Source organism: Prionailurus bengalensis, chromosome B2 (assembly GCF_016509475.1).
Source record: "Prionailurus bengalensis isolate Pbe53 chromosome B2, Fcat_Pben_1.1_paternal_pri, whole genome shotgun sequence".
Classification (NCBI taxonomy): Eukaryota; Metazoa; Chordata; class Mammalia; order Carnivora; family Felidae; genus Prionailurus; species Prionailurus bengalensis.
In genome coordinates this window covers 109,246,905-109,272,172 of record NC_057349.1, presented here as the reverse complement: position 1 = coordinate 109,272,172, position 25,268 = coordinate 109,246,905, and the positions used below count along the sequence as shown (strand labels likewise).

The following is a 25,268-nucleotide window of genomic DNA, read 5'->3' as shown; positions in this document are numbered from 1 at the left end:
TAAATGTTTGTGTATTTTTGACAGAGAGAGAGACAGAACATGAGCAGGGGAGGGGCAGAGTGAGAGGAAGACACAGAATCCAAAGCAGGCTCCAGGCTCCGAGCTGTCAGCACGGAGCCTGACGCAGGGCTCGAACTCACAGACCATGAGATCATGACCTGAGCCGAAGTCGGATGCTCAACCGACTGAGTCACCCAGGTGCCCCTAGTAGTAAATTCTTAATGGGATTTTGTCCTAAAAATTAACTGAAAAGGAGAAATTAAAGTTTCTGAAATCATTCCTAAGTCCCCCAATCCCTATTACAAATACAGTTGTATTTAGGAGTTCTTTCATATGAATATATAGACACTTTTAAGTGCGTGTATATTCTGTCTTTTTCACGTAAAACTTGATACCCTGATTTAAAGGGTCTGGTTTCCTAAGCTTGGCCCCTACTTCTCCCTCCTGCCCCTCCCTCTTCCCCTTTTTTAAACCACTAGATTTCACTTATTTCAGCAGGGGAAAGAACCAGATTTTGAGGAATGGGTTGGAATCAGTGAGTTTTTATTCACTAATTGGAGAGTGGTGGGGCAGAAGCCATGTTCCATTTCTGATTGGAGAAGGGCTATTTTCCACTGTTGTCCTTTGGGTCATACTGTTTTGAAGGAACTCTGATTCATTTTTCAGAAGAATGATTAAGAAGTAAGCTTTTTGTGACAATACAGAAATTCAGTTTTACATCACATTGCTTTCTATCTCAGTGGTTTGAAGGTCGGAAAATGTGGTACAGCATCAAAAACTAGTCCAAATTCTTTTGTGAGAATTGTTCCTATATTCTGGAATGGGGATGCTTCACTAGGGGCATATTAGGCTATTTTTAAATTAAGGCCCCCAAATTATAGGACCACCTATGGGTGTCTAGTAAGGGAAGTCTGTGGAACAAGGCCATTGGAAAACCTTGCCCTGATGATTCAGATTCGGCCACCATTCTTCATTCAGTTAGATATAGGACCTAGAATCTCACACAGTTATGTTTTAGTTTTTGCTTTATGTAAAATTAACAATCTATTTTTTTTCTGTTTAACACTTAGTTTAAAAAAATCAGTTCTCAAAATTGTTTTGTAAAGAACCTTTGATTTTCAGTAGTTGGCTCTTTAAAACAAGTATCTAGATAAGACTGCTTTTCGATGTTTAATATTTGGAGTATTGGTAGTGTTCCAGTGGCTGGGTATTAATAAAAGTCTTTTAAATTATAGGTGAGATATGAAGCCTTGCAAATGTTATGTTCAGCTCCGCCATCTGATGTACTGAATTGTGAAAATTGGACCACTCTCTGTGAAAAACTGACAATGTCTCTTTCAGATCCTGATCCTGTGTTTAGTGTAAGGAAATGCTTATAGAAACATAAGCATTTTTAAAGTTTATTTATATTGAGAGAGAAAGAGTGCGAGTGTGTGCAAGTGGGAGAGGTGCAGCAAGAGAGAGGGAGGGAGAGAATCCCAAGCAGCCTCTGCACTGGCAGTTCCATGTGGGCCTGAACTCACAAATCACAGAGATCATGACCTGAGCCAAAGTTAGGCACTTAACTGACTAAGCCACCTATCTGGGTGCTCCCTATAGAAATATCTTTTAAAATTTGTTTTCCCACCATTCTGTAAGCAAATGGAATTATTATTTTAATAGTAGCTCTAATACTCATAGAATTTCAATTCCAGCTTTTGAGTTGTGAAGATTTTCTTTAAAGCATTGACTTAACTCTTTTATGATTAGAATGATCACTGTCACATTTCACTGCCAAATAATAATATAGGTACCTTGTGCATTTTGTTTTATCTTAGAAAGGGATATCCAATTTGTGTCTTGTTTTGGAGTTAAGAAAAATATTTTAAAAGATTATTTAAATCATTTTTGAGAGAATTGATGACATATGAAAATTTGCATTTAAAATGATCAGAATTTATTCTAACTGAATCATAAGCATTTTTCTTATGGATTTAAGTGTTTATTTAGAGATTGCTTAATTGCTTAAAAAGAAAAGAAAACTAAAGCCAAGTTTAGAAGACAATTGAGATGAATCATAAAGCAAATATAGAAAATTCCAAAAATTATAAAATTATGAAGTCAGAGAAATGATTGAATGTAAAAAATTCTCCTATAACTTCTCAGGAATGCTATTACATGAGTAAGATCATATTAAAAAGTATAGTTCTATTGGTAATATCAATAACGTGACTTAAAAAATTCTGCTAGGGGCACCTGGCTGGCTAAGTCAGTACAGCATGCAACTCTTGATCTTGGGGTGGTAAGTTCGAGGCCCACGTTGGGTGTAGAGATTACTTAAAAAAATAATAAAATCTTAAAAAATCCGGCTATATCCCGTATCACATTTAAATGCAAAGTAGGTTTAGAGGGTCTTTTTCTTAATTGATGTATCAGTGAAGAAAAATTTTGCTTTAAAATTATTATGGTGTTTTGTACAAAATTAAAGATATTAGCATGAGGGTTAAAATGTACTAGCTGTTCAACAGATACATATTGATTACCAACAATGTGCAGCATTCTAATCTAGATGTTGGAAACACACTGACCAAGACATTAGTCTCCGCCTTCATAGAACTTACATTCTACTAGAGGAGTGGGACAGTAAGCAGTTATTAAAAAAAAAAAAAAAAAAAAAGCTCAATACGTTTATCTGTTGAAAATCATACTCTTCCATCAATGAAGATATAATTATACTGATAAACAGGAGTGGTTTGGAAACAGACGTGGTTTGTTGATTTTTATAAGGGGGGAAAATGTGTTCCAATTACCTAATACCCAGATGTAGTTCAGCTTTACTGACACTAGATGATGCAGACTTCTGTAAAAACTCAATGATCCAAGAACTTCGGAAGGGAAAAAGACTTTTCAGGGTCACTTTTAACATTTCAAGGCTTTCTAAAAGGAAATGAAGTTGTTAATTTCTGTGTATTTTTTTCTTAACAAAGAATAGTGGTCAGGCAAATTTCCTTTAATTATTTAAAAAATTACATAATAATTTTTATAAACCATGAATATCCTAATGGGTCAATATAAGTGGTTTTGTTTAGCTATTACAGATTATTCACAAGAGTGTTGTCGATACTTAAAATTGGAAGAAGTTGTTATAGAGGGGAGATGGTAATAGAACCAGTCATTTTGGAGTAGAAAGTAAGGCATGGCATTCTTTTCATTTTGAATTTATGCTTGATCCAAACTCTTGATTGGATTCTTTGATTCTGTTTCTTCATTTCCTACTCTATAAAGGACTCTTCCATGTAATTTAGTGAAGCCTATAGTGTTTTAAAAGTGTGACAGATACTTATCAGTTGCTGCAATTATAAAAATAAACTTTCCAAAGTATTTAATATCCTGTGTTCAGTAGGAATTCCTTTGGGTTATTAGAGACTTTAGTCATTTGGATAACTTTTTTTTAAAAAAAGTAAATTATCCTAACATTTGATATAGGCAAGGTCATTCCCCCCCATCCCTCCCACCCCCAGACTAGAACACTTGAGGAAATTTTATGTTTTTATGTAATGGGACATTGAATTTCACTGTTAGGATTAATTTCATCACAGTATTAAAGTTGGCATAATTAAAATGATAGCTATTATTTTAAAGTACCTACTAGGGCCAAGTACTTTTCTAGCTACATCTATTATCATTTAATTCATTTACCTTGTGCTCGCTTCGGCAGCACATATACTAATTCATTTACCTTGTGATAATTTCTACTTTGAGTTCTAATAATGTATATTTTGAAAATGTGTTAAATAATACTTTTCTTGGAGATAGGCAAAATATCGGAGTCCTAAATGTCTAATTACTGAAACTACCCATGTAAGCAATTAAAAAAAAAAAAACAAGCCAGCAAATGTTGGATTTGGAAAGGAGAATGGTTGTTGTTGTGATTGTTGTTGTTGTTGTTGTTTTTAACCACTTAGTACTCCTGCTGTTGTCTGAACATTGTACCTTAACTCTATCAAACCTCACTCTTTCTCCATCCATGTATTTTACTTTTTACTGACCAACATAAGATTATGCTTTTACTTAAAGGTACATTCCTACTCAGATTTCTGAAAGGTTTCTATTTATTTTCTAAGTTTTTCACTGTGTGAAAAGTGTTTTTTTCATCTCCATTCTATTATAAGAATCTCTGATACAAATCTTTTCATTTTCATAGGACCGGATTTTAAAATTCTATGCACAGACATTTACTCTTTCACCATTACATATGACCAAGGAAATTTATACAAGCTTAGGTATGTTTATTAGATTTTTTAAAAGGCATTTTCCTTTATTTGTGCTTAATAAAGTGGATAGGAAATAACTTTTCAGAAAACACTGCAAATGAATGATGTAATATATTTTTAATTTTTCTTTTCAGCTAAATATTTGAAGTTATACTTTCTTTCTAGAGAAAATCATATTCCTACTCTGTCAACTGGTATAGATATAAGTAATCCTAATGTGATCTGCTTACTTAAAAAGGTATTCACTTGCTATATGCTTTTATTTTTGTTTAAATAGTTCTATATTTAAGAATTCTAATTTTTTGAGAATTGTTACATACTGCTTTTCAGGTTCGTCTTCTAAATGAATATCAGAAAGAGGCTCCATCTTTCTGGATTCGTCACCCAGAAAAGTAAGTCCCCTAATTTATGTCAATATGAAATATAGGAGTGTTTCTGTCCCTTGTGCATTACAAGGAGAAAGAATAGAGACAGTCTTAATTGACTTATGTAATTGGGGAGGGATTAATAAAGTTTAGCTTTTCATATTTTGTGCTTAGCTATATGAATGGCTCTTTGCAAATACCATTTTACACCATTTATTTATTACAAAAAATCTGAATGAGGATGTTGTAGCCTTGTTTCCAATTCTTTTATTATTAGTCTTTGCTACTTTGGAAAAGTTCCTTAAATGGTCTTTAAAGTTTTTCCTTTCAGTTCTAAAAGTTTTAATAAGGTTGTAAGAGCCAACTGTTGAGTCTAAAAAGGAAAGTTAAGTTTGGAGAGCCAGTGTTGAAGTAGAAACAAAAGTTTTTTTAAAAAACAGGAAAAAAAATTGGGTGTGAATCCCATTTGCTAAAACATAAAAAAAAGTTTTTTTTCTAAAAATTTTCACCTTATTATTCCATAAATAGAAAATAAATCACTCTGTGTGTGTGTGTGTGTGTGTGTGTAATAGCATTTGTTTTTTTTTCTAAAACTGTTTTATTCCCAAACTTTAAGGTATATGGAAGAGATTGTGGAGAATACTTTGTCCTTATTATCCGTTAAACATGATCAGGGCCATCTTGTCTCACAAAAGATTTTGGATCCAATCTACTTTTTTGCATTGGTTGATACCAAAGCTGTGTGGTTCAAAAAGTGGATGGTAAGGAAAAATGGAATATTTGTCTACTTTTTAGTGCATTGCTGTATTGTGTCAAAGAATAGCATTCCAGTTTTTACTATTTATAAGAGTTCTAATCACTTTTACATGTTAACTCACTTAACTCTTACAACAATTTGTGAGATATATGCTATTACTACCCCATTTTACAGATGTGGCAACTGAAGTATGGAGAAGTGATTTAAGATTGTTTACCTAGTAAGTGACAGAGCCAAAATAGGATTTTAAATGATAATTCATTTGACTCTGTTAACCTGAATGACCTATCTAAAATCTGTTCTTTTTTTAGTCTAAAAACTTCAGATTTTTTTTTTTAATTTTTTTTTTTCAACGTTTATTTATTTTTGGGACAGAGAGAGACAGAGCATGAACGGGGGAGGGGCAGAGAGAGAGGGAGACACAGAATCGGAAACAGGCTCCAGGTTCTGAGCCATCAGCCCAGAGCCCGACGCGGGGCTCGAACTCACGGACCGTGAGATCGTGACCTGGCTGAAGTCGGACGCTTAGCCGACTGCGCCACCCAGGCACCCCAAAAAACTTCAGATTTTTTAAGCAGATGTGGTAGAACATGAGTTCAGTGTTCATTTTTCTCTGACTTAGGATATTTTCAGACATACCTGCTTTCATTTGCTTCCTCCTGAACCTGCAATTTGGAGAATGTTTAATGCCTGAATGCTGGTGATTTCCAGTGGAGCTCATCACTATTCTGGAACTGAAATTAATTTTAAAGATCCTTATACTGTTACCTCCCTCATCTGCTATGGAATGACTTGTCTGTCTGGCAGTAGCTGCAGCAGTGTTGGCTTATTATTCTCACATCTTTGTCCCTCTAAGTTTGTCTGCCAGGCATTATGTATTTGTTGCTGTGGCGAAGGGAAAGGGATGGGCCCGTGACTTGCCATGACGAGGAGCAACATGTTTATTTACTGCTCCATACAATTTGCACATTACTTAGTTGATGGCTAATTTTTATTTTTGTTTTGCCTTTTGTTATGTAAACTGTATAATGCAATTAACCCAAACAGTTCTGTCTAGAGCTTAGCCCTTACCTGGCTTATAAAGTATGTGTTTGATAAGTGTTTGCTCAATTTAATTAACTTGAACCCTTTATGCCTTACATCTGACACTTTATTCTTAATTTTTAGTTATCAAATTATACCTTTATTATAGAAAGTATACAAAATATGTAAAAGCACATATTGAATTTCTACAACACAGGGATAACTATTAAGATTTTGGTTTATGTAGTTACATTATATACACTTTTAAATTTATTGGTTTAGATCTTTAACGAATCTTATTCTGTTAATACATTTTTTCACTTAACATATTTTATTGTCAGTACTTGATTCTCAAGAGTATGCAGCAGATCACAGAAACACTAACCAACAGAAAATTATATATATGTAAAAAAATTAGCTCCTGTGTTCTAGTATTAATGAAAATTCATTACATTATCCTACACTCAGCTAAGTCAGAGGTTGACAGACTTTCTAAAGGGACAGACAATAAATTTTTGGTTTTGTGGACTGTACTGTCCCTGCACCTATTCAATTCTGTTGTAACCCCAAAGCATCCTTAGACAATATATAAATGAATGGATGTAACTATTCCAATAAAACTTTATGTACCAAATCAGGTGGCAGCTGAACTTGGCCTGGGAATGTAGTGTAGTGACTCTGGTCTAAGGGATGCACTATGAGGATTTCTTTTCAGAACATAGTCAAAAGTAGGAGTGCTGATTCATAGGGGCACATGTACCCCAATGTTTATAGCAGTGCTTTCAACAATAGCCAAATTATGGAAAGAGCCCAAATGTCCATCAACTAATGAGTGGATAGAGAAGATTTGGTTTATATATATGATGGAATACTACTTGGCAATGAGAAAAAATGAAATCCTGTCATTTGCAACAACGTGGATGGAACTGGATAGTATTAAGCTAAGTGAAATAATTCAGTCAGAGAAAGATGCTTTCACTCATGTGGAACTTGAGAAACTTAACAGAAGACAGTGGGGGAAGGGAAGGGGAAAAATAATTTCAAACAGAGAGGGAGGCGAATCCTAAGAGACTCTTGGATGTGGAGAACAAACTGAGGGTTGATTGTGGGGGTGGGGGAGGGAGGAAATGGGTGATGTGCATTGATGAGGACACTTGTTGGGATGAGCACTGGGTGTTGTACGTAAGGGATGAATCACAGGAATCTAACCCCAAAACCGAGAGCACACTGTATACACTGTATGTTAGCTAACTTGACAATAAATTTTTAAAAAGTTGAACCATTGGTTAACCTTTCTCTTTTATTTTTTATTTTTTTTTTCAACGTTTATTTATTTTTGGGACAGAGAGAGACAGAGCATGAGCCGGGGAGGGGCAGAGAGAGAGGGAGACACAGAATCGGAAACAGGCTCCAGGCTCTGAGCCATCAGCCCAGAGCCCGACGCGGGGCTTGAACTCACGGACCGTGAGATCGTGACCTGGCTGAAGTCGGACGCTTAACCGACTGCGCCACCCAGGCGCCCCAACCTTTCTCTTTTAAAGTTAAAAAATAAAAAGATAAATTGTTTTTGAAAACATTTTAAATCACTAGGGTTAAAACACACAGGGTTTTTATTAACCCTCAATTAACCATACCCCATTTAATTAAACTCTGTTTCCCAGAATCCTGATAGTTTTTTACCAAGTATAACATGGTTTAATATTTTTTAGTAAGTAAAATAAAGAAGCTACATTGAAAACAAATGATATTTAATGTAATTTAATATCATTTATATTCTCCCCTTTGTGGAAAGCATAAAAAGTATGTTTTAATCCCACTATATTTAGTTCTAAGGAGATAATTATTTTTTTGGCACTTTGAATTATTTAAAATACATGATTGGCAGAAAGTGATTAAGATACTATTGCTTCAGAGCATTTCAAGCTTGGCAAATTTCTGCATATGTAGATAGTACAATATCCTTCATTGTGATGGTTGTGATCTTCCTTACCCCGGCTTTTGTGTCTTTCCTTTCCTTCTGATATGTGTGTTGATAATGGTTTTAAAGTAACAACATAGAAACTGGTTGCAGTTGAGGGATAGAATATTTTTCTACTTGTCTGTCAATAAATGATCTACGGTTCTTTTCATATCATTTGCATTCTGGTAATTGCTATGCTCATAATCCATTGTACATAGAAAAACCTATTTTGTACTGATTACAATAATTTCAAACTGTTATTGGTAATTCTATTGGAAATGATTCGGGAAAAACAGACTTTGAGTGGTATAGCTTGAATATTAAATATCATTTTCTCCTAATTTTAGCATGCATATTATAGCAGAACTGCAGTACTAAGACTTCTTGAAAAGAAATATAAATCTTTGGTAAGTCTGTTTCTGTCCTTATGTTGAGAAATAATATCACAAAAAGATACATGATGTAATAAGTTGAATGTGCAAAGTTGATTGATAATTTATCTTGGATGATGAAATCATCCCCCCCCTTTTTATAAATGTTTGTTTATTACGAGAGAGAGTATGCATGTGTGTGTGAGCTGGGGAGGGCCAGAGACAGAGGGAGAGAGAATCCCAAGCAGGCTCCATGCTGTCTGTGCATAGCGTGACATGGGGCTCGAACCCATGAACCATGAGATCATGACCTGAGCTGAAATCAAGAGTTGGATGCTTAGCCGAATGAGCCACCCTGGCACCCTGAAACAATTCCTCTTTTATGTGATTTTTTTTAAACTACCATTTTGTGATATATAAAAGGATAAAAGTATAGAATTGAGTAATAGTCAGGATAACATTTAGGAAATACATAATTACGTAGTAAATTGGGATGCTAACAAGCAAGTTGAAACAAGCCCTATTTTTAAGTATTGTGACTTAATTCAGGTCAGGTATTTGTAGGGGAGTTCTATAAAATATACCCATGCTCTGGACTGAAAGTTGTATTAAAAACTCAGAATGATACGTGCTTTTGCATTTACAAAAATTAATTCAAGTTACATCAAATAAAAACTAAAACTATAAAATATATTAGCAAAATGTTCCACATTTATTGCTATCAGTGGAATAATGTGTAAAGACTTTGAAAATAAATCAAGTCTAATAACAAACATGAAATGTGACATTTACTAAAATACTTTAAAAGTTCTAATAGGACTTTGAAATGATAAATATGATTTATGTAGTTAGAATCTTGAGTTTAAAAGTCAGGAGAAGGGAAATGGTCCTAGAGTTGTGAATTTCTGGGTGAATGCAGTAGAGCATAAAATGAAAAAAGAAAACTTGTTTTGTGTTTGAGAATCAAGAGAATTGAGTTTCAGAAGGGAGAGAGAGGGATGTTGAATAGAACAGGAGTTTATTTGTAGAGGTAATAAGTGTTTAAAAATGTTTAATGACTTGAAATAAAATCCTTCCACATCTCCTTTCCCTCCCATTCCCATTTTAAATGAAAATTTGTTGCCATGTGAACACAAACTGATCTTGTTAAAATAGAGAAAGGGAGAAAACCCAATGATTCCCCTCTCCCTATAACTCATTGTTGCTGTCATAGGGGCTTGGGTGGAAGTATTGCAAATGTTTCTTATAGATTAACTTTGCAAATAAGGAACAGATTTTTAAGAGTTAATTATACCATAATCAATTTTTAGTCTGAAAATAGTTACTTTATTATAAACAACTTATGTATTTTATCAACTGAATCAAGTATTTCTTGTACATAATTGGTCAGACTTGCATGAGATTCTGATTTAAACCTCATATTCTCTTAAAAACTTTCCTGAACCTACAAAATATGTAAAGACTGTGTGTGTGTGTGTGTGTGTGTGTGTGTGTGTGTGTGTGTGTGTAAGTTTTAAAGCAAACATGGCCCAACTTTTGAAAGGAAACCTTGGAGAAAATGGATACAAGATCCATCTCCACTTTTCAAAATTGAGGATCAGATTTTGGACGTCTACAGTGGAAACTTTAAGACCACTCCATGCATTTTCTTTTTGCTTTGTAAGAGTTCCTTGCGTGAGGACTTGAGTCACAGCAGCCTGCTTAGCACGATGTCCTGCTAAAGCATTTCCTTTAGCTTCTCCTCTGTGCACTCTGATAACATTTTCTACAACAGTGGAATATCTGCATTGTCCAGTAGAGTGGCCACTAGATATATGTGGCTACTGAAAACTTGGAATGAATTTCAGGAACCTGAGAAGCTGGGTATTTTTAACTTTCATTGTAATTTAGAACTAATACATGGTTAGAGGCCACTTGATGTAATTCTATCCTATTCTATATTTATGACGTTTATGAAATTTTAAGTAGGTAGTGTTAGACAACACAATTTATGTATGTGCTGTTGATTTTTAAGAGCTGAGAAAATTGAGAACTTTATTTCCATAGCATTGTAAAGTCACGAACTAGTTGAAAAACATTTGGTCTATCAGCACAAATATTTAATCTTTTATTTTTAATATCTTCATTCTTTGTCCAGTCTACCCTGAAGTGCATAGCTTTTGAAATGGCTTTATATAGTGTATTTCCTTTTTTTCTTGCTCTCTCAAAGTCATTTAAAAAATATTGACAGGTTATTTAAATTCTCCCTGGGTTTTTCATGTACCCTGTTTTTTAACCTCCCTCCATCTTATGGTTTAGCAATTAAGGCTGGTATGTGTTTGATAGTACAGGAGAATAAGTATCAAATAAAATCCTGAATTTTACAGCAAATTTTTGTTTTCCTGGGGTTTAGGAAAATCATGCTTTATACCCTCAATTTGACTCTTAAGACTATTGTTTAAATTTTCCTACTATAAATTTGCTTTCTGCTTCAGTTTAAAGGGGATATTATATAATGTGGTTGTTTTCTCTCCTGAGCATGTGCCTTTTTTTGTTTTGTTACCTTTTTCTAAATAATAAAAGGTGCAATATTTAAGAAGCAAGGGGAAAGGGGAAGGAACAGAAGTGGGTGGTGAAGATAAAGCTGGGTAGGGATGGGTGCTGGGAGGATGGATTTCTGAAGGTTTGAATGGAAGCGAACTAAATAGCCTTTTTGAAAGACCATCTTGGAGATTATATTTTGAGTTATCAGCTGAGGAAACTGACTAGGTTTTGCTCTTTTGTCTCCTATTTTAGAGCTGCTCTGAAGTATTTATTTTGTCATGTCAGAAATTACTCATACTGGTATTGTTGTAAGTCATTTTTGGTTGTTCCTGTTTACCAGGGTCTGTGTAAGAGCTAGGATTGTAAGAATAAATTCATCCAGGAAGTAAGAGTTCTATCAGAAGGAGGTTGAAGCTTAAATTTAGACAAACATGAAACACACTTTTGCCCAAAAGTTTATGAATGATGTCTCAGGTTCTGATAAAGCAGAAACTAGTGAGAACTATATATGACCAGTTACATGAATTGACAAGTTGGAGTATCCTTTTGAAATTTTTGTAGGATTCCCAAGGCAATTTGACTAGTTGCTTTTGCATGAATTTGTTGCTGGTAGCCAGGAATCTCAGGGCTGGCTTGGATTTGATTCACTGGATTAGAGACTTCTTAGACTATCCCTCCTTCTGTTCTCTATGGAACAGTCTTTTGTATATTCAGTAGATGCAGGATAAACCAAAATAAAACAGGAGTTAAGACTGTGCAAATAACAAAAGTAAAGCAAACACAGAAGAATAAGCTGGTTAATAGCATAAATATTTACCAAATGGTGCCCCTGCAAAACAAAAGCTACTTTCTATAAAGACTTATGTCATAAATCTTAAGATAACAAATAATTTAGCAATGAATACTCAATAAAGCAAGTCTGAGCTCAGATTGTTGAGGCCAACTCACATAGTCATAGATCTGAAGAACTCTCAGAGTTTGGGACTCGGGGGGGGGCCCAGTGAACATTCTTTATCTGGGGATCCCGTAGAATGCCACCAAGTGTGAGCCTTCAAGGTAATCTGCCTGGAAGCACTAGAATTGTCAAGGATTAAGACTGCTGTTGAATATCTGAAATAACACATAAAGCCAAATTTATTGCTTAAGTTAGGCAAAGCAGATTTTTAATCTTCCAAGGTTTTGGGGAAAGCTTAGAACTCAGAAATTGGTAGACTTTCAGAGGTGAGAGTAGTTCATACCAGCAGTGGAAGGATGGCAGCTCAGGTGAGATTGTTGCTGACTGACTGGCTTCTACAAACATATTTCGTGGAGTGTTTCTCTTGTTATTAGCTCATTTTGCAGCAGCAAGGGGCTAACACTGATGGGTTGGATTTCAGAAATATATTTTTCAGATGTGTTGACATGTATTGATTTACAAGATTTTAAACTTGTTATTCCAGATACCTGTTATCATGGGTTATATAGATTTGTCATCAATTTGCTAAATAAATTTAAATTCGGTTATGAGGTTTATTATTTGTGGAACAATCAGCTTTTTACTAGGATTATGTGGAAATTTTTGTTCTTAATGAGTAGGTGTTATCCTGGAAAAGAGAAGGGGTGTGGTTAAGGTTGTGGCAGGAAAATATGTCAGGGCGGCAGAATAGCATGTTTAAAGGTTTAGGCTTAGGAAAACACAAAGCACATTTAGAAACTCTACTTATTTTGTGACTGGACACAGGAAATTTCCTGAAAGTTGGTTCTCTGAATGCTAATTTAAGTAATGATGTTGTTTGAAAATCGCTTGGATATTTTAAATTGGGACTGTGACAGTTGATGTACTCATGCCTGGGGCAGTGTGTAATTCCATAAAAGTAGACCTATTTAAGGGAAATCTTTAGTCGTTTTCCTTTTAGAAGTACAAGTGTTGAGTTTGTTGTAAATGTTTGTTCACAGTGTTTCAGTTTTAACTGTGTTGATTTAGTGAGGTTTTGAGTGCATTTGCTTTTGATTAATTGGTCATTGGACATATGTTGAATTGACTTTTGGTGACTGAGTTTTACAGAGGTAGATGTATTTCTGTGTTTGTGCATGTGTGTATGGCTGGGATGGAGGTATCCAAGAAGAATGAAACTAATGTCTGATCTTAGTTTTTCTATATAATATGTCAAATTTAGGAGATTGGCTTTTATATTAGAGGCTTTTATATTAGAGCCACTGATAGGTTAAGTACTCAAGTGACATTATATTAGGGCTTTGGAAAATTTTGAAAATGGGTTGAAGGTGCTAGATGAAGATAGAGAAATGTTGAAGCAAAAAGACGAAGAGGATTCATCCAAGCAAAAGATGAACGAAACATGAGTTTAGGCTGTGGCAGCATGAATTGGGTTAAATATATGGACTCAGGAGTACTATTGTTTTTATTTTTATTTTTTATTTTTTTTTACATTTATTTTTGAGAGAGAGGGAGAAGAAGGAGGAGGCGGAGGAGGGGAGGAAGAGGGGCAGGAAGAGGAGAAAGAAGGGCAGAAAGAGGAGGAAGAGGGGCATAAAGAGGAGGAAGAGGGGCAGAAAGAGGGAGACAAAAGAATCCCAAGCAAGCTCATGCTGTGAGCCCAGAGCCCGATGCAGGGCTCAAACTCAGGAACCATGAGATCGTGACCCGAGCTGAAATCAAGAGTCAGATGCTTAACTGACTGAGCCACCAGGCACCCCAAGTACTGTTATTTTTAGAATATAGGGTTTAGAGGACTTGGTTTTTAAAATAGGGGATGGGTAAGGACTTCATTGAGTGATTAATATCATTCATTGAGAGAAGTAACACAGGAGGAGGAAAATAGGAAGAATTTGGGGAAAGGTAAAACTTTAGATTTTATACAAGTTTGAGATCGAGATTTTCAAGAGGCAGTTTCATTTTGATCTGGATCTCTAAAGTTTGATTTAGATAAGACAGATATCGGAGGAGGTCCGCAAGACCACCCCTCAGATTTGATGATTTGCTGGAGGACTAGTAGGACTCAACGTATAGTTGTACTCTCAGCTATGATTGTAACAGAAAAAGTATGCAAAGAAATTGACATAGGGAAAAGGAGCTTTGGGTGAAGTCTGGAGGATACCAACCTTAAGCTTCTAAGAGTTTTTGCTCTGTCCCCCACAGTGGAGTCCTGATGTGACTCCACTTAATTCCTCCAGCATCATTATAATAGCTCATGTGAAATGTCCTCCAAAGACACTCATTAAAGACTCTGCCCCAACCCCTTTTTTTTAAATTGGGGATTGATCATGTAGGTATCTTTTGCCTAGCATATACCAGGATTTCAGACTCCCAGAAGGAAAGCAGGTGTTGAGCATAAATCTCATTGTTTGTACACACTATTTAGGTACAGAGAGCCTTTCTTATCAGTTCTTGGAATTTCCTCTTAAGATAACCTCCCAGATGGAGTCAGGGTCCAACTTTGCAAGCAGGCATTTCTTACAATGGAAGTCCTGCCATATTAACTACTTTCTGTATAAAACTGAGGCCATACAAATGAGACTGGGAAATCCATCAATTCATTGACACCACAACTATGAACTTGCCTCTGTCCACACAATCTTCATCTTTTTTCCCATTGAAAACTTAATCCTTCCTTCCCGTTAGGTTCTGTCTGCTTGTCTCTTACTTTTTTTCTATCCACTCTCCTCTGTCTCTCCTGTGTAGTCAAACTCTTCTTCTCTGCTGGCTTCTTCCAATAACATCTAAGCATGATCATACCCTTCTAACTTGAAAAAGAATTCAGTGTTGACTCTAATTTGTACACCAAAGGTTGCTGTATTTTTTTTATTCCTTCTTTACAGCCAGCCTTCCTGAAAATGAAAGTTATACTAACTGCCTCTACTTTGTTGGTTCTTTTTTTTTTTTTTTTTTTTTCCATTACAGGTTGGCTTATTCCCCAAACTCTCATGAAACTGATCTTTTCAGGGTCATCAACAATCTCTTTATTGCCAGTGTAACGATTATTACTCCTTATCTCATGGTGGCCTCCATTTTGAGAACTAGAATGAGAGGACATATACTGGAAGTGGGTACATCCAGGGGAAAGGGGAGGGGATTTGAAAAAGTTTATGTGGGGAGAATGGGAGAAGGAGGTAGAATGGAGACTCCTAGGAGAATGACTGGGTACAGTACAGGCTGGAAATCATTTTCTGTTGTCATTGTTCTTTGAATTATAAGATTTTTCTTTATCAGTTTTCATCAGTGCTGGTATCCGAGATGGAAGTGAAGGCTTGATCTAGTTCATATTTTGCTGGTGTGATAGGAAGACAAGTCTCGAAGGCAATACCTGTAAGGGGTATTGGCAAGAGCGTTCTTAAAGTCATGGTCACAGAACTTTTGCATCTCTCACTATGAAGTATGTAACTATCTTTGTCCATTTACACTGACATTATAGCAATATTGTTGGTCTTCAAGTATTTTTGGTGTTTTCCGGAATGATGCCATACTTAAAATGTATGTGGGGAAGTTGAGCTTCTGTGGACTGGAAAAGTATTATTTTAAATACTTTTGTTAAATATTTTTCTCAGCATATTTTTATAACCTTGATTAACTTTTTTTTTTACTACTTGAAATTGGGGGCTACAAATTTCTAGAATTAATAAGTTATTATTTTATTAGATAACTACAGCAGTTCAGCAGTGTGTTCAGTACTTTGAGTTGTGTGAGGCCATGAAAATCGATGAGATTTTGGGTCATTCAAAGCATTGTGGTAAGTATTGTTTTTTTCTGTTACATACTTTTAAAAATGACCTCTTAGCTTAGTAGCTTAGTAACTTATTTTTAATGGTTAATAGCATAGTAAATTAGACCACTTCTGCTAATATAAAATATTTTCACAAATTTAAAAACTACATCACAATGATAATTTTAATTTCCAATGTGGAGCTGTTATCGATGTTCTTCTTACATCTGAAGTTCTTCAACTTATACTAGAGTATATGTCCTAGTCTGTTACACTGCAATAATATACTGCTTATTCTTTCCTCTGGTATAGTAGTAATTTATTTGTCCTTATGCATTTTAGGAGGAGGAACATTTCTGTAAAATATTGTTTTATTATTAGATAACCCACCCTGTGATTCCTCTCTGCTTATCCTCTGTCCGAGCTATAAAATACCCTAGATGTGTATTATGCTAAGCAAAATTAGAGAAAGACCAACATTATAAGACTTCACTCATATGAGGACTTTAAGACACAGAACAGATGAACATAAAGGAAGGGAAGCAAAAATAATAGAAAAACTGGGAAGGGGACAAAATATAAGAGACTCTTAAATATGGAGAACAGAGGGTTACTGGAGGGGTTGTTGTTGGGGGGGATGGGGTAAATGGGTAAGAGGCATTAAGGAATCTACTCCTGAAATCATTGTTGCATTAAATGCTAACTAATTTGGATGTAAATTACAAAAATAAAAATGATTTAAAAAGTTAAAATACCCTAGATGTTTCATAATCTGGCCTTAATTGCTCTATTGAATCTCATCTCAGGAATAAAGTGAATATTCTTTTATAGTCAGATTTTTCTGCATACCAATGTCTATACACTTCTGTTAATCTTTTATCATTCTCTTATGTCGCTTCTCTAAGCAAATAGTACTCTGAGAATATGAAGATCTTATTTTTTTATCTTCAGGTAAATTCTATAACTCAAGCAAGAAAAAATGGTCAAAGACCTGTAATTAGTGGGTTTCAAAAACTAGCATTTTGTACTAGAGGAGGAAGTACAGGAGCTAGAATTTATTCTTTAAGAAAAGGAAAAAGATATAAACCTCTCTCCTTTTAAATTTATGTATTTAAAAAATTTCTTGGTATTAAAATACTCTAGGGCTTTTTTTTTTTTTTCCTCTCCCTACTATCTACCAGGACATCATGAATTTACTCTCTTCCCTATCTAGTGAAGACCTGGGATGCTTCATGTCCCACCCGCTCCCACCATTTCTTTCAAAATCCTTGCTCTTTCTCTGAGTTTCTTGTCTGCAGTTGCTTGTCTTTAGATCAGTTCTGTCTTTCATCTTCTTTGGTCTTCAGGAAATTGAGCAGACAGCATTAGTGATATAATTAGTGCACATACATACTTTTCTAACCATAGCTATTATGTTTATTGCATCCTCTTAGATTTTCTTTCTGCAGTGTCCATAATAGTTATTGCAAGCTTTCGCCAGTTTTAGCATGGGCCCTGCTCTGTTCTGGCCTACTTTTCTCTCAAGAGGAGACCTTGCATCCCACTTCACTAAGAAAAGCAGAACTTTACAGAGATGAATTCCCTAGATGTCCTTCTTCTAAGCATACAATGCATGTTTGTATGTCCTTATCAATATTCCCTTTCTTTTGGCTGCACTGAAGAAGTATTCTTTTCCAGATTGATCTTTGTTCTTGATTTTGTTCCTCTCTGATGTTCTTTGGGGTTTTGTTCCTGTTTTAGAAAGGGGACATTGCGTGTTATTGTGTCTCCCTTTTTGTTGGTACCTTCCCCTGCATGCTCTGAACCTGCTTATGTATCTTTCAAATAGAAACCTGAACCAGTTCACCTGTATCTTACTTCCCTGCTTCCCTGCAGAGAAAACTCTTCTAAGTATCCTAAATATATCCAGGCCCCATTTCTTTACCTCCTATTTACTTTTCAACCATTCTTTCTTATATTTTCTCATCGTTGTGAGGAATCATAATTTCACTGGAAAGCCTCTTTTTTTTGGTATGTTTGTACCCACAAGGGTTTTGCCCTTTACTTTTTTTTTTTTTTTTTTTAATGTTTATTCACTTTTGAGAGAGAGCGAGGGAGGAACAGAGAGAGAGGGAGACAGAATCCAAAGCAGGCTCCAGGCTCTGAGCTGTCAGCAGAGCCCAACATGGGGCTCGAATCCACGAACCTTGAGTTCATGACTTGAGCCAAAGTCTGACGCTTAACCAACTGAGCCACCCAGGCGCTCTGAGCACTCGCCCTTTGCTCTTGTTTTCCTCCTCTTAGTCTACCTGTTCTCTCTTGGGGGATCATGGTTTCAAGTACTACATATGTATATGATGACCCTGATATTTCAGTCCACCACTTTTCTGAATTTCAAATTCATACGTTTATATCATACTTAGAATATCTCTGGGTGCTCCATGGGCACTTTAATGTTAAAATGTCAAGGACTAAAATCACTTTCTTCTGTATCTTTACTGGTTTCTCCCTCTTTTCCCCTTTAGAATTACTTAAATAGAATAAAAATTCACTGTCTACACAGATGTTGAGTTAGTAACTTGAGGATTTTGTTATTTCACAGTCCACATGTAGTTCTGTCTAAGGCCTGCCTATTGATTTAATTTTCTATGCATTTATCTTTCTGCTCTTCTCCATTTTTGTTGTTGATGCTTTTGCTCATGATGTTTTTAGTTTTATTTCACGCCTTTACCTTCTTCCATCTATCTTTTATGCTATCATCAGGGTTAGTTTTTCACATGCATATTTGATTACTTTCATGCTTACAACCCTTTAATATCATTTCAGTTGCCTCTATAATAAAACCCATATTCCTTCTGCAGCTTAGTCCTCTGTGATCTGCCCCTGCTACCAGCTAGCCTCTTGTCTCTGCCACTTGTCCTCCTCAAGCTCTGGTCATACTAGACTATTTGCCATACTCTGAATTGGAAGCCCAGTTTCATGTTTCTTACTGTTCTTTGACATCAGATAGTTTGAGGTCTTATATAAAACACATACTGAGGAGATCTTGAATGTGTGGATGGATGAATGAATGAATGATATATTTTAGGTGTATATATTTTACAGATTCTAATTAGATTTACTAACATGGTTATAAATAGTCTTCATAGTATTAACTTTTAATTGGTAGAATTTAAACAGTGATATTTTCTAATGACTTTCTCCCTTTCTTATTTTTGAAGTTCCTCTTGATAACAGGTGATAACTCTGACAATCCTATGCTATTTTGGAATGAACACTGTATGCATGTTACACTTTCCTGAGCTTAAATTTGTGATGAATGCTTTTCCTCAGAGATTTAGGTGTTATAGGATCTTAGGAAAGATAATTAACTTTTTTTTTTTTTATATACCATCAGAGTCTTCATTATAGACTGCAACCCTGTTTAATGTTCAGAAGGGAATGAAGATAGGTACTATCTGAAAAATACATTAAAATAAATGTATTTGTTTGCTTCTCTTTTAAGGGAACAAACAGAAAACCTTCTACTACTCAGGACAAGAATTACAATATATTTATTTCATTCACTCACTGTGCCTTTTAGGAAGATTATTGATCTATACACAAGGCAGACGGCTATTTCCTATAAAGCTGAAGAATAGAAAAGGTATGTACAATTAGGAGAAACAAATATGTTTAGCTGGTAAGGTGGTTGAGCTATGAATTACTGAACTTTGGGGATTTTGCATGGTGTCTTCTAGGGTGTGTAGCAACATGGCTTTTAGTCTACTGATGGCTTGTACACCTTTAAGTGTTATAATTCCTTTTTTCAGTATGTGCTTTTCCTTACATTATAGTTTTTTCTATTAATTCAGCCTTTATTGCTTCCCTTATTTCCCCCTGTCTTTCAAAATCCTAGATGTACTGAACAATCCAGATCTGGATTCAGAACTAGAAGACCTCATTTAAATTATAGTTCTCTTATAAACTGACTGTGACCTTTGGGGAAAATCACATAACCATTGTTTTTTTACTCTATAAAAATGGAATAATATCAGTGATGCTGAGCTCATACAATTTTTGTGATGGTCAGAGATGAGTTTTCAGAATACTGTATTTGTGTTTTTGTTTTATTTTAGAGACAGCAAGTAAGCATGAGCACAAGTTGGGGAGAGGAGAGGAGCAGGGAGGGAGGGAATATCCCAAGCAGGCTCCATGCTCAGCACAGAGCCCAATGCAGGGCTCGATCCCACCACCTGGGGAATCAAGACCTGAGCTGAAACCAAGAGTCAGGCACTCAACTGACTGAGCCACCCAGGCACCTCCACAATACTGTTCTATAAACTGCAAAGCCCTGTACCTCTTGATATATTACTATGTTACCCTAAGCCCTATTTTTAAAGTTTTCTCCATCAACTTCAGCACATGCTATTATTTTGCCTCCTTTAAAACTTTATACTAGGAATATAGTCGAGAGATCAGCAAACTTTTTCTATAATGTGCCAGATAGTAAATATTTTTGGTTTTGTGAGCCACATACTGTCTTTGTTGAATATCCTGTATATTTGTTTATACACTTGCTCATTTGTGCAAAATAATGATCACAGCATGCCTGAGACTCTATCCTTAGGAAGGCCTTCTTGCAAGGTTTCACTCTAGCTGGCATGTGAGAACTTGGATTTCTCACTGTTCCCAGAACTGTTAAGAGTGGTCCACTGTGCCTACGTAAACGCTTTGTACACGTAGTATAGTTCATGCTGAATTTGCTTTCATTCTGGGAGTCTGGAATCCTGGTATGTGCTACGCAGAAGGAGCTTACGTCATCAGCCCCCGTGGAAAGCTTGGGCACTGAGTCCCTAGGGAGCTTCTTGGTAGCCAGCATTTCACATGTGTTGTCACAGTTTGTTGTTGGAAGAATTAAGTGTCTTTTGTGTGACTCCACTGGGAGAAGACCCTTGTATGTTTGCACCTGGTTTGTTTTGGACTTCACCTCATGCATTTTTGCTTTGTATCCTTTTGTTGTGATAAATTGTAGCTGGCAGTACAACTATATATTGAGTCCTCCTAGCAAATCACTGAATCTGGGCATGGTTTGGGGATCCTTGACACACTTTACGTACCTTGAAAAGTGTAAAACAAAACAAAACATTTTTAGCTTGCAAGCCTTATAAAATTAGGCCATAAATGCTATTGTTTGCCAATTCTGTTACGGAGTATCTTCACTTTGAACACTTCTGTACTGTTCTCTAGTTGTTTTACTTAAGTTTTTCTCCTTGGTTATGCTGGCTGTGAGCTCCTTGACAGAAACTGTTTTATGTACTTGTATATTCTGTGGACGTGTAACTCAAGGCATAAATGAGCACTTAGAGAATGGACTTTGAAGATAAGAGCTGCCATTTTTATGGGTTATTATTGAACTTTACAGAAATAGATTAATAAACAATCTGTGATGTTATTGTAGGTATTTAACTGAAGTTTATATGTCTGTCATCTATAATTTAGCACTTTATGTTGACTTTTAACATCGACTTTTTGGCCTATCAAATGTCACAGGCCATCTCAAAATTCAGTTTTGAGAGCTCTATTCTACTGTATTAGTGTATGTCAGCATTTAAGTTTTATGTGTGTGTTCACTAGAATCTTTAGGTAATGATTCTGCATCAGGGCTTGGTGAATTACAGCCCATGGGCCAAGTCTGGTACTGTTTTGTATGGCTCATGAGCTAAGAATGGTTTCTATATTCTTACAAGAATATTTTGTGACCTGTGAAATAAAATTAAAATTTTGATGCAAAGTCTTATTTGAAAATTACCATAATTGTTCATTTGCAGATTATCTGTGGCTACTTTAGTGCTACAACATCAGAATTTCATATTTGTAACAGAACCAGAAACACTTTGGCCACTAAGCCTAAAATATTTACTAGAAAAAGTTTGACATCTGTTTCACAGTTCTGTATAGATAAGTTGGCTGGACTAACACATTAAGCTGAATTTTATCATTCCTAATAAATTCATAGTCCTGATCAGATTGATAGATCTTCCTGTGGTAGGTTTATATTAAGTGACTGGTCCAACATCAATGGTAAAACTTCACATAGCACCTACTGTATTATTTTCCTTGCCATCTTTTAACTTGCCATTAGACAAAACAGATTAGGCAGTTTGTTTTTCTGGAGTCTTCTGTCTTGGGTTCTAGCCCGCTTCTCACTGATTTTACCACAATCTCTGAAAATTCAGGAGGATGGGAAACTCAGTTAAATTTTTTTAAGTTGTAAATATATACTAGAAAATAATCTTTTTCTTTTTCCTTTTTGAAGATTTAGTATCCCTTACAGATCTTGTGGTTTTGTTTACCCAACTTATCTATTACTCACCAAGTTGTCCAAAGATGACATCTGCTGCACATCTAGGTAATTCTGCTTCTATTTTAAATAGAGTATAGAAATATCTAAAAATACTTAATATTCTGTTGTCTAGATGTTTTGAGTGACTGACCTAGTTTGGTAAAGAGGTTTCCTAAGATGCAGTATTATATATAACAAATCACATTGATCCTGGAGTAAACCATGAAATCTAATTTTGTTTATTGATGTTTTAAGATATTCCTAATTTATTTCCTTCTTATGTAGAATCAATTTTGCTGAGAATTTTAATGTCATTCTTAAGAAATGCTATTAAAGGAAGTTTGATTGATAGGTACTAATGTGTTCTTCTTTGCTGTTTTCTGTCCTTTATACTTTTCTGATGTTCAGCCTGCTTGTTTTAGGTCACATTTAAAACTTCAGATCTTCTCTTATTAAAGAATAGAGCAAAAACAAAAATTTCATTTTTCAATAAAATGACTCTTAGTCAATGTTCTAAGCCTGGAAGTTACCGTAGAAATGCTGGCAAAATTCTGAGTTCAAGTTAATCAAAGGGAAAACAAATTTTGGCCATATATGTTAGTGCTAAATGCAGCTACCAATTAATTAGTATGTTTCATTTATGCAGTTATACCAGCTTATTAGTCTTAACAGTGGCTCTCAAACTTCTTTCTGCCTTTATAGCATTTCCGTGTTATAAAGATGTAGCTTAGGTCCCCCTGGACTTTTTTTTTCTATTTTTTGTCTTAGTTATGCATGTCTACAGTGCCTAGCACAATGTCTGACACATAGTAGGCGCTGGTAAGTAGATAAAAGAATGAATGAATGAGTAAATGGCTGTATGCTCATCAATAATATTGCAAACAGGGTCTGGAACTGATTGAAAAAGATCACTTTTCATTTCTTTTTGTCAAGTGTTGACTTGAAGTCTTAGTGTGTTCAGGGAGTAAAGAATATTGTAACATAAATTAAGAATTTTGGTGTTACTTTTAATATTCTGTCTTAAAACCTTATGCCATTAACTTTTGGTTCCTTACTTTCTTGTAAAACAGTATTTTGTGAGTATATTAGGTCAAATAACCTGAAAATATATTGATTTATGAAACCAAAAAATATCATACTCACTTTAGTGACTATTCCATTTGTTAGGTTTATATATATTTGTGTTTTTTTGTACATATTTTATTTTATTTTTTTAATTTTTTTTTTCCAACGTTTATTTATTTTTGGGACAGAGAGAGACAGAGCATGAACGGGGGAGGGGCAGAGAGAGAGGGAGACACAGAATCGGAAACAGGCTCCAGGCTCTGAGCCATCAGCCCAGAGCCTGATGTGGGGCTCGAACTCCCGGACCGCGAGATCGTGACCTGGCTGAAGTGGGACGCTTAACCGACTGTGCCACCCAGGCGCCCCTTTGTACATATTTTAAAGGAGAATCTTTACAGTGCTCATTCATTTCACTGGTTTTATGGTAATATATATAAGTAGTAGTATATTAGTATTTGAGGAATTTTCTCCCCTTTTTGCATTTTTGGTGATTATGTTTTACTCTAATTTTCTACCAGGATGAACACTTGAATGCATATTTTAAGAAAAAGAAAAAGTGAATACAAGTAAATGTTTGCTGGGAGGAGAAAAGTTGTAAATTTGTTTCATACCACGTCCTTACTGTTAAGCAGTGATTTAATGTCAAATAGCAGATGATCTTCCGTTGTTTCTCAGAATTCAGATTTGTCATTCACTTCTTTAAAATTAACTTGAGGATATATTAAGCTAATTCATCCTCCCTTAGGTTTCAGGTTATGATTTGGCAATACATCATCCTTTGGGCATTGAGTTGGGTAATTGTTTGTTTTTAACTATTTAACTTTGATGTCGATCTTTTTGGAACAGCAATGGCTAACTCATAAATAAACTATATTAAGTTCTTAATGTTTAAAGTTCTAATTTCTAAGAGAACTATTATTTTATCAGATAATTATTCTCCTGCAAGTATGGTGACTGAAGTTCTTCAGATACTCTGTGATCAGAAAGAATGTGCAATTGAATGCTTGTATAACAACACTGTGGTTGAGGCACTTCTTCAGCCTATTCATAACTTAATGAAAGGAACTAAGGTTGGTATTTACTAAAAAGGGTCTCTTAAATGGGTATTAGGGAATATTCAGTGGGACTTTATTTCTAAATTTCATGTATTTGAAATATTTATTATATCATCTTTCCCTATATGCTTTTATGCTGACATAAATTTTTATTTACTATTAAATCATAGTTTACATAGTCAGTTGATTTATTCATTATTGACAGTGTAGGGGGGAAATACATATAACATCTTAATTTTTTTTCTAGTCAGGCCTAGATCTGATTATAAGGATTGAGAGAAGTTATTAAGCCATTTGTCTTGTAAAATTAGTAAATCTTGTGAATGTTTTGTTTTGATAGTAATTTTATAGCCTTCAGATTATTTTTCTGAAGAGTCAGCTCTGTTTTATATGAAGAAATAATATTTTAGAAAAAAAACTTAATGCATGTTCAGAACTGGGATGTTCATATCTCTTTACATTTTGTATGGACTGTTTCTTTACGTTATATAATTTAATCCTTACAACTGAGGCTGAAAGAAGTAAATTACTCAAGGTCAGAGTAATTTTAAATTTACACATTTAACAGGTGGCAGAATTGGTATCACTACCAATACTGCTATATGTCCACTTCTGCGATTTAAGTTTTGGGAAGAATGACTTAAATCTTAATAGGCTAAAGGTTTTGCCCTTCTAGGTCTGTGTTTTGTAGTATTTTTACTGTTTTCATCTCCTTTGCCCACCCCTCAGTGGCTGGGAACTGTTTACCCATCTATGTATTCATTCTTCATTGCTCATTCAGAAAACATTAAACACTTACGTGAATGTGATACAAAGTATGGGATTCTAGGAAATTAAGGGGATAGAATTTTGATTTTTATGGTCAGCCTTAGGAAGATAAATAGAGAACAACCAG

General features: G+C 35.1%; 1 protein-coding gene across 2 annotated transcripts in view; it reads left to right on the top strand.

Moving 5' to 3' along the window:
• Positions 1–25,268, top strand: part of TBC1D32 (TBC1 domain family member 32) — a 213,040-nt gene that overhangs the window by 40,734 nt on the left and 147,038 nt on the right. For both annotated transcript variants that reach the window (XM_043592221.1, XM_043592222.1), the window contains exons 6-15: positions 1,236–1,361; positions 4,184–4,262; positions 4,388–4,491; positions 4,584–4,645; positions 5,235–5,379; positions 8,706–8,765; positions 15,886–15,976; positions 19,434–19,574; positions 22,227–22,319; positions 24,246–24,388. In XM_043592221.1, coding sequence (XP_043448156.1) covers positions 1,236–1,361; positions 4,184–4,262; positions 4,388–4,491; positions 4,584–4,645; positions 5,235–5,379; positions 8,706–8,765; positions 15,886–15,976; positions 19,434–19,574; positions 22,227–22,319; positions 24,246–24,388 — 1,044 coding nt within the window. The remainder of the gene's footprint in view (positions 1–1,235; positions 1,362–4,183; positions 4,263–4,387; positions 4,492–4,583; positions 4,646–5,234; positions 5,380–8,705; positions 8,766–15,885; positions 15,977–19,433; positions 19,575–22,226; positions 22,320–24,245; positions 24,389–25,268) is intronic.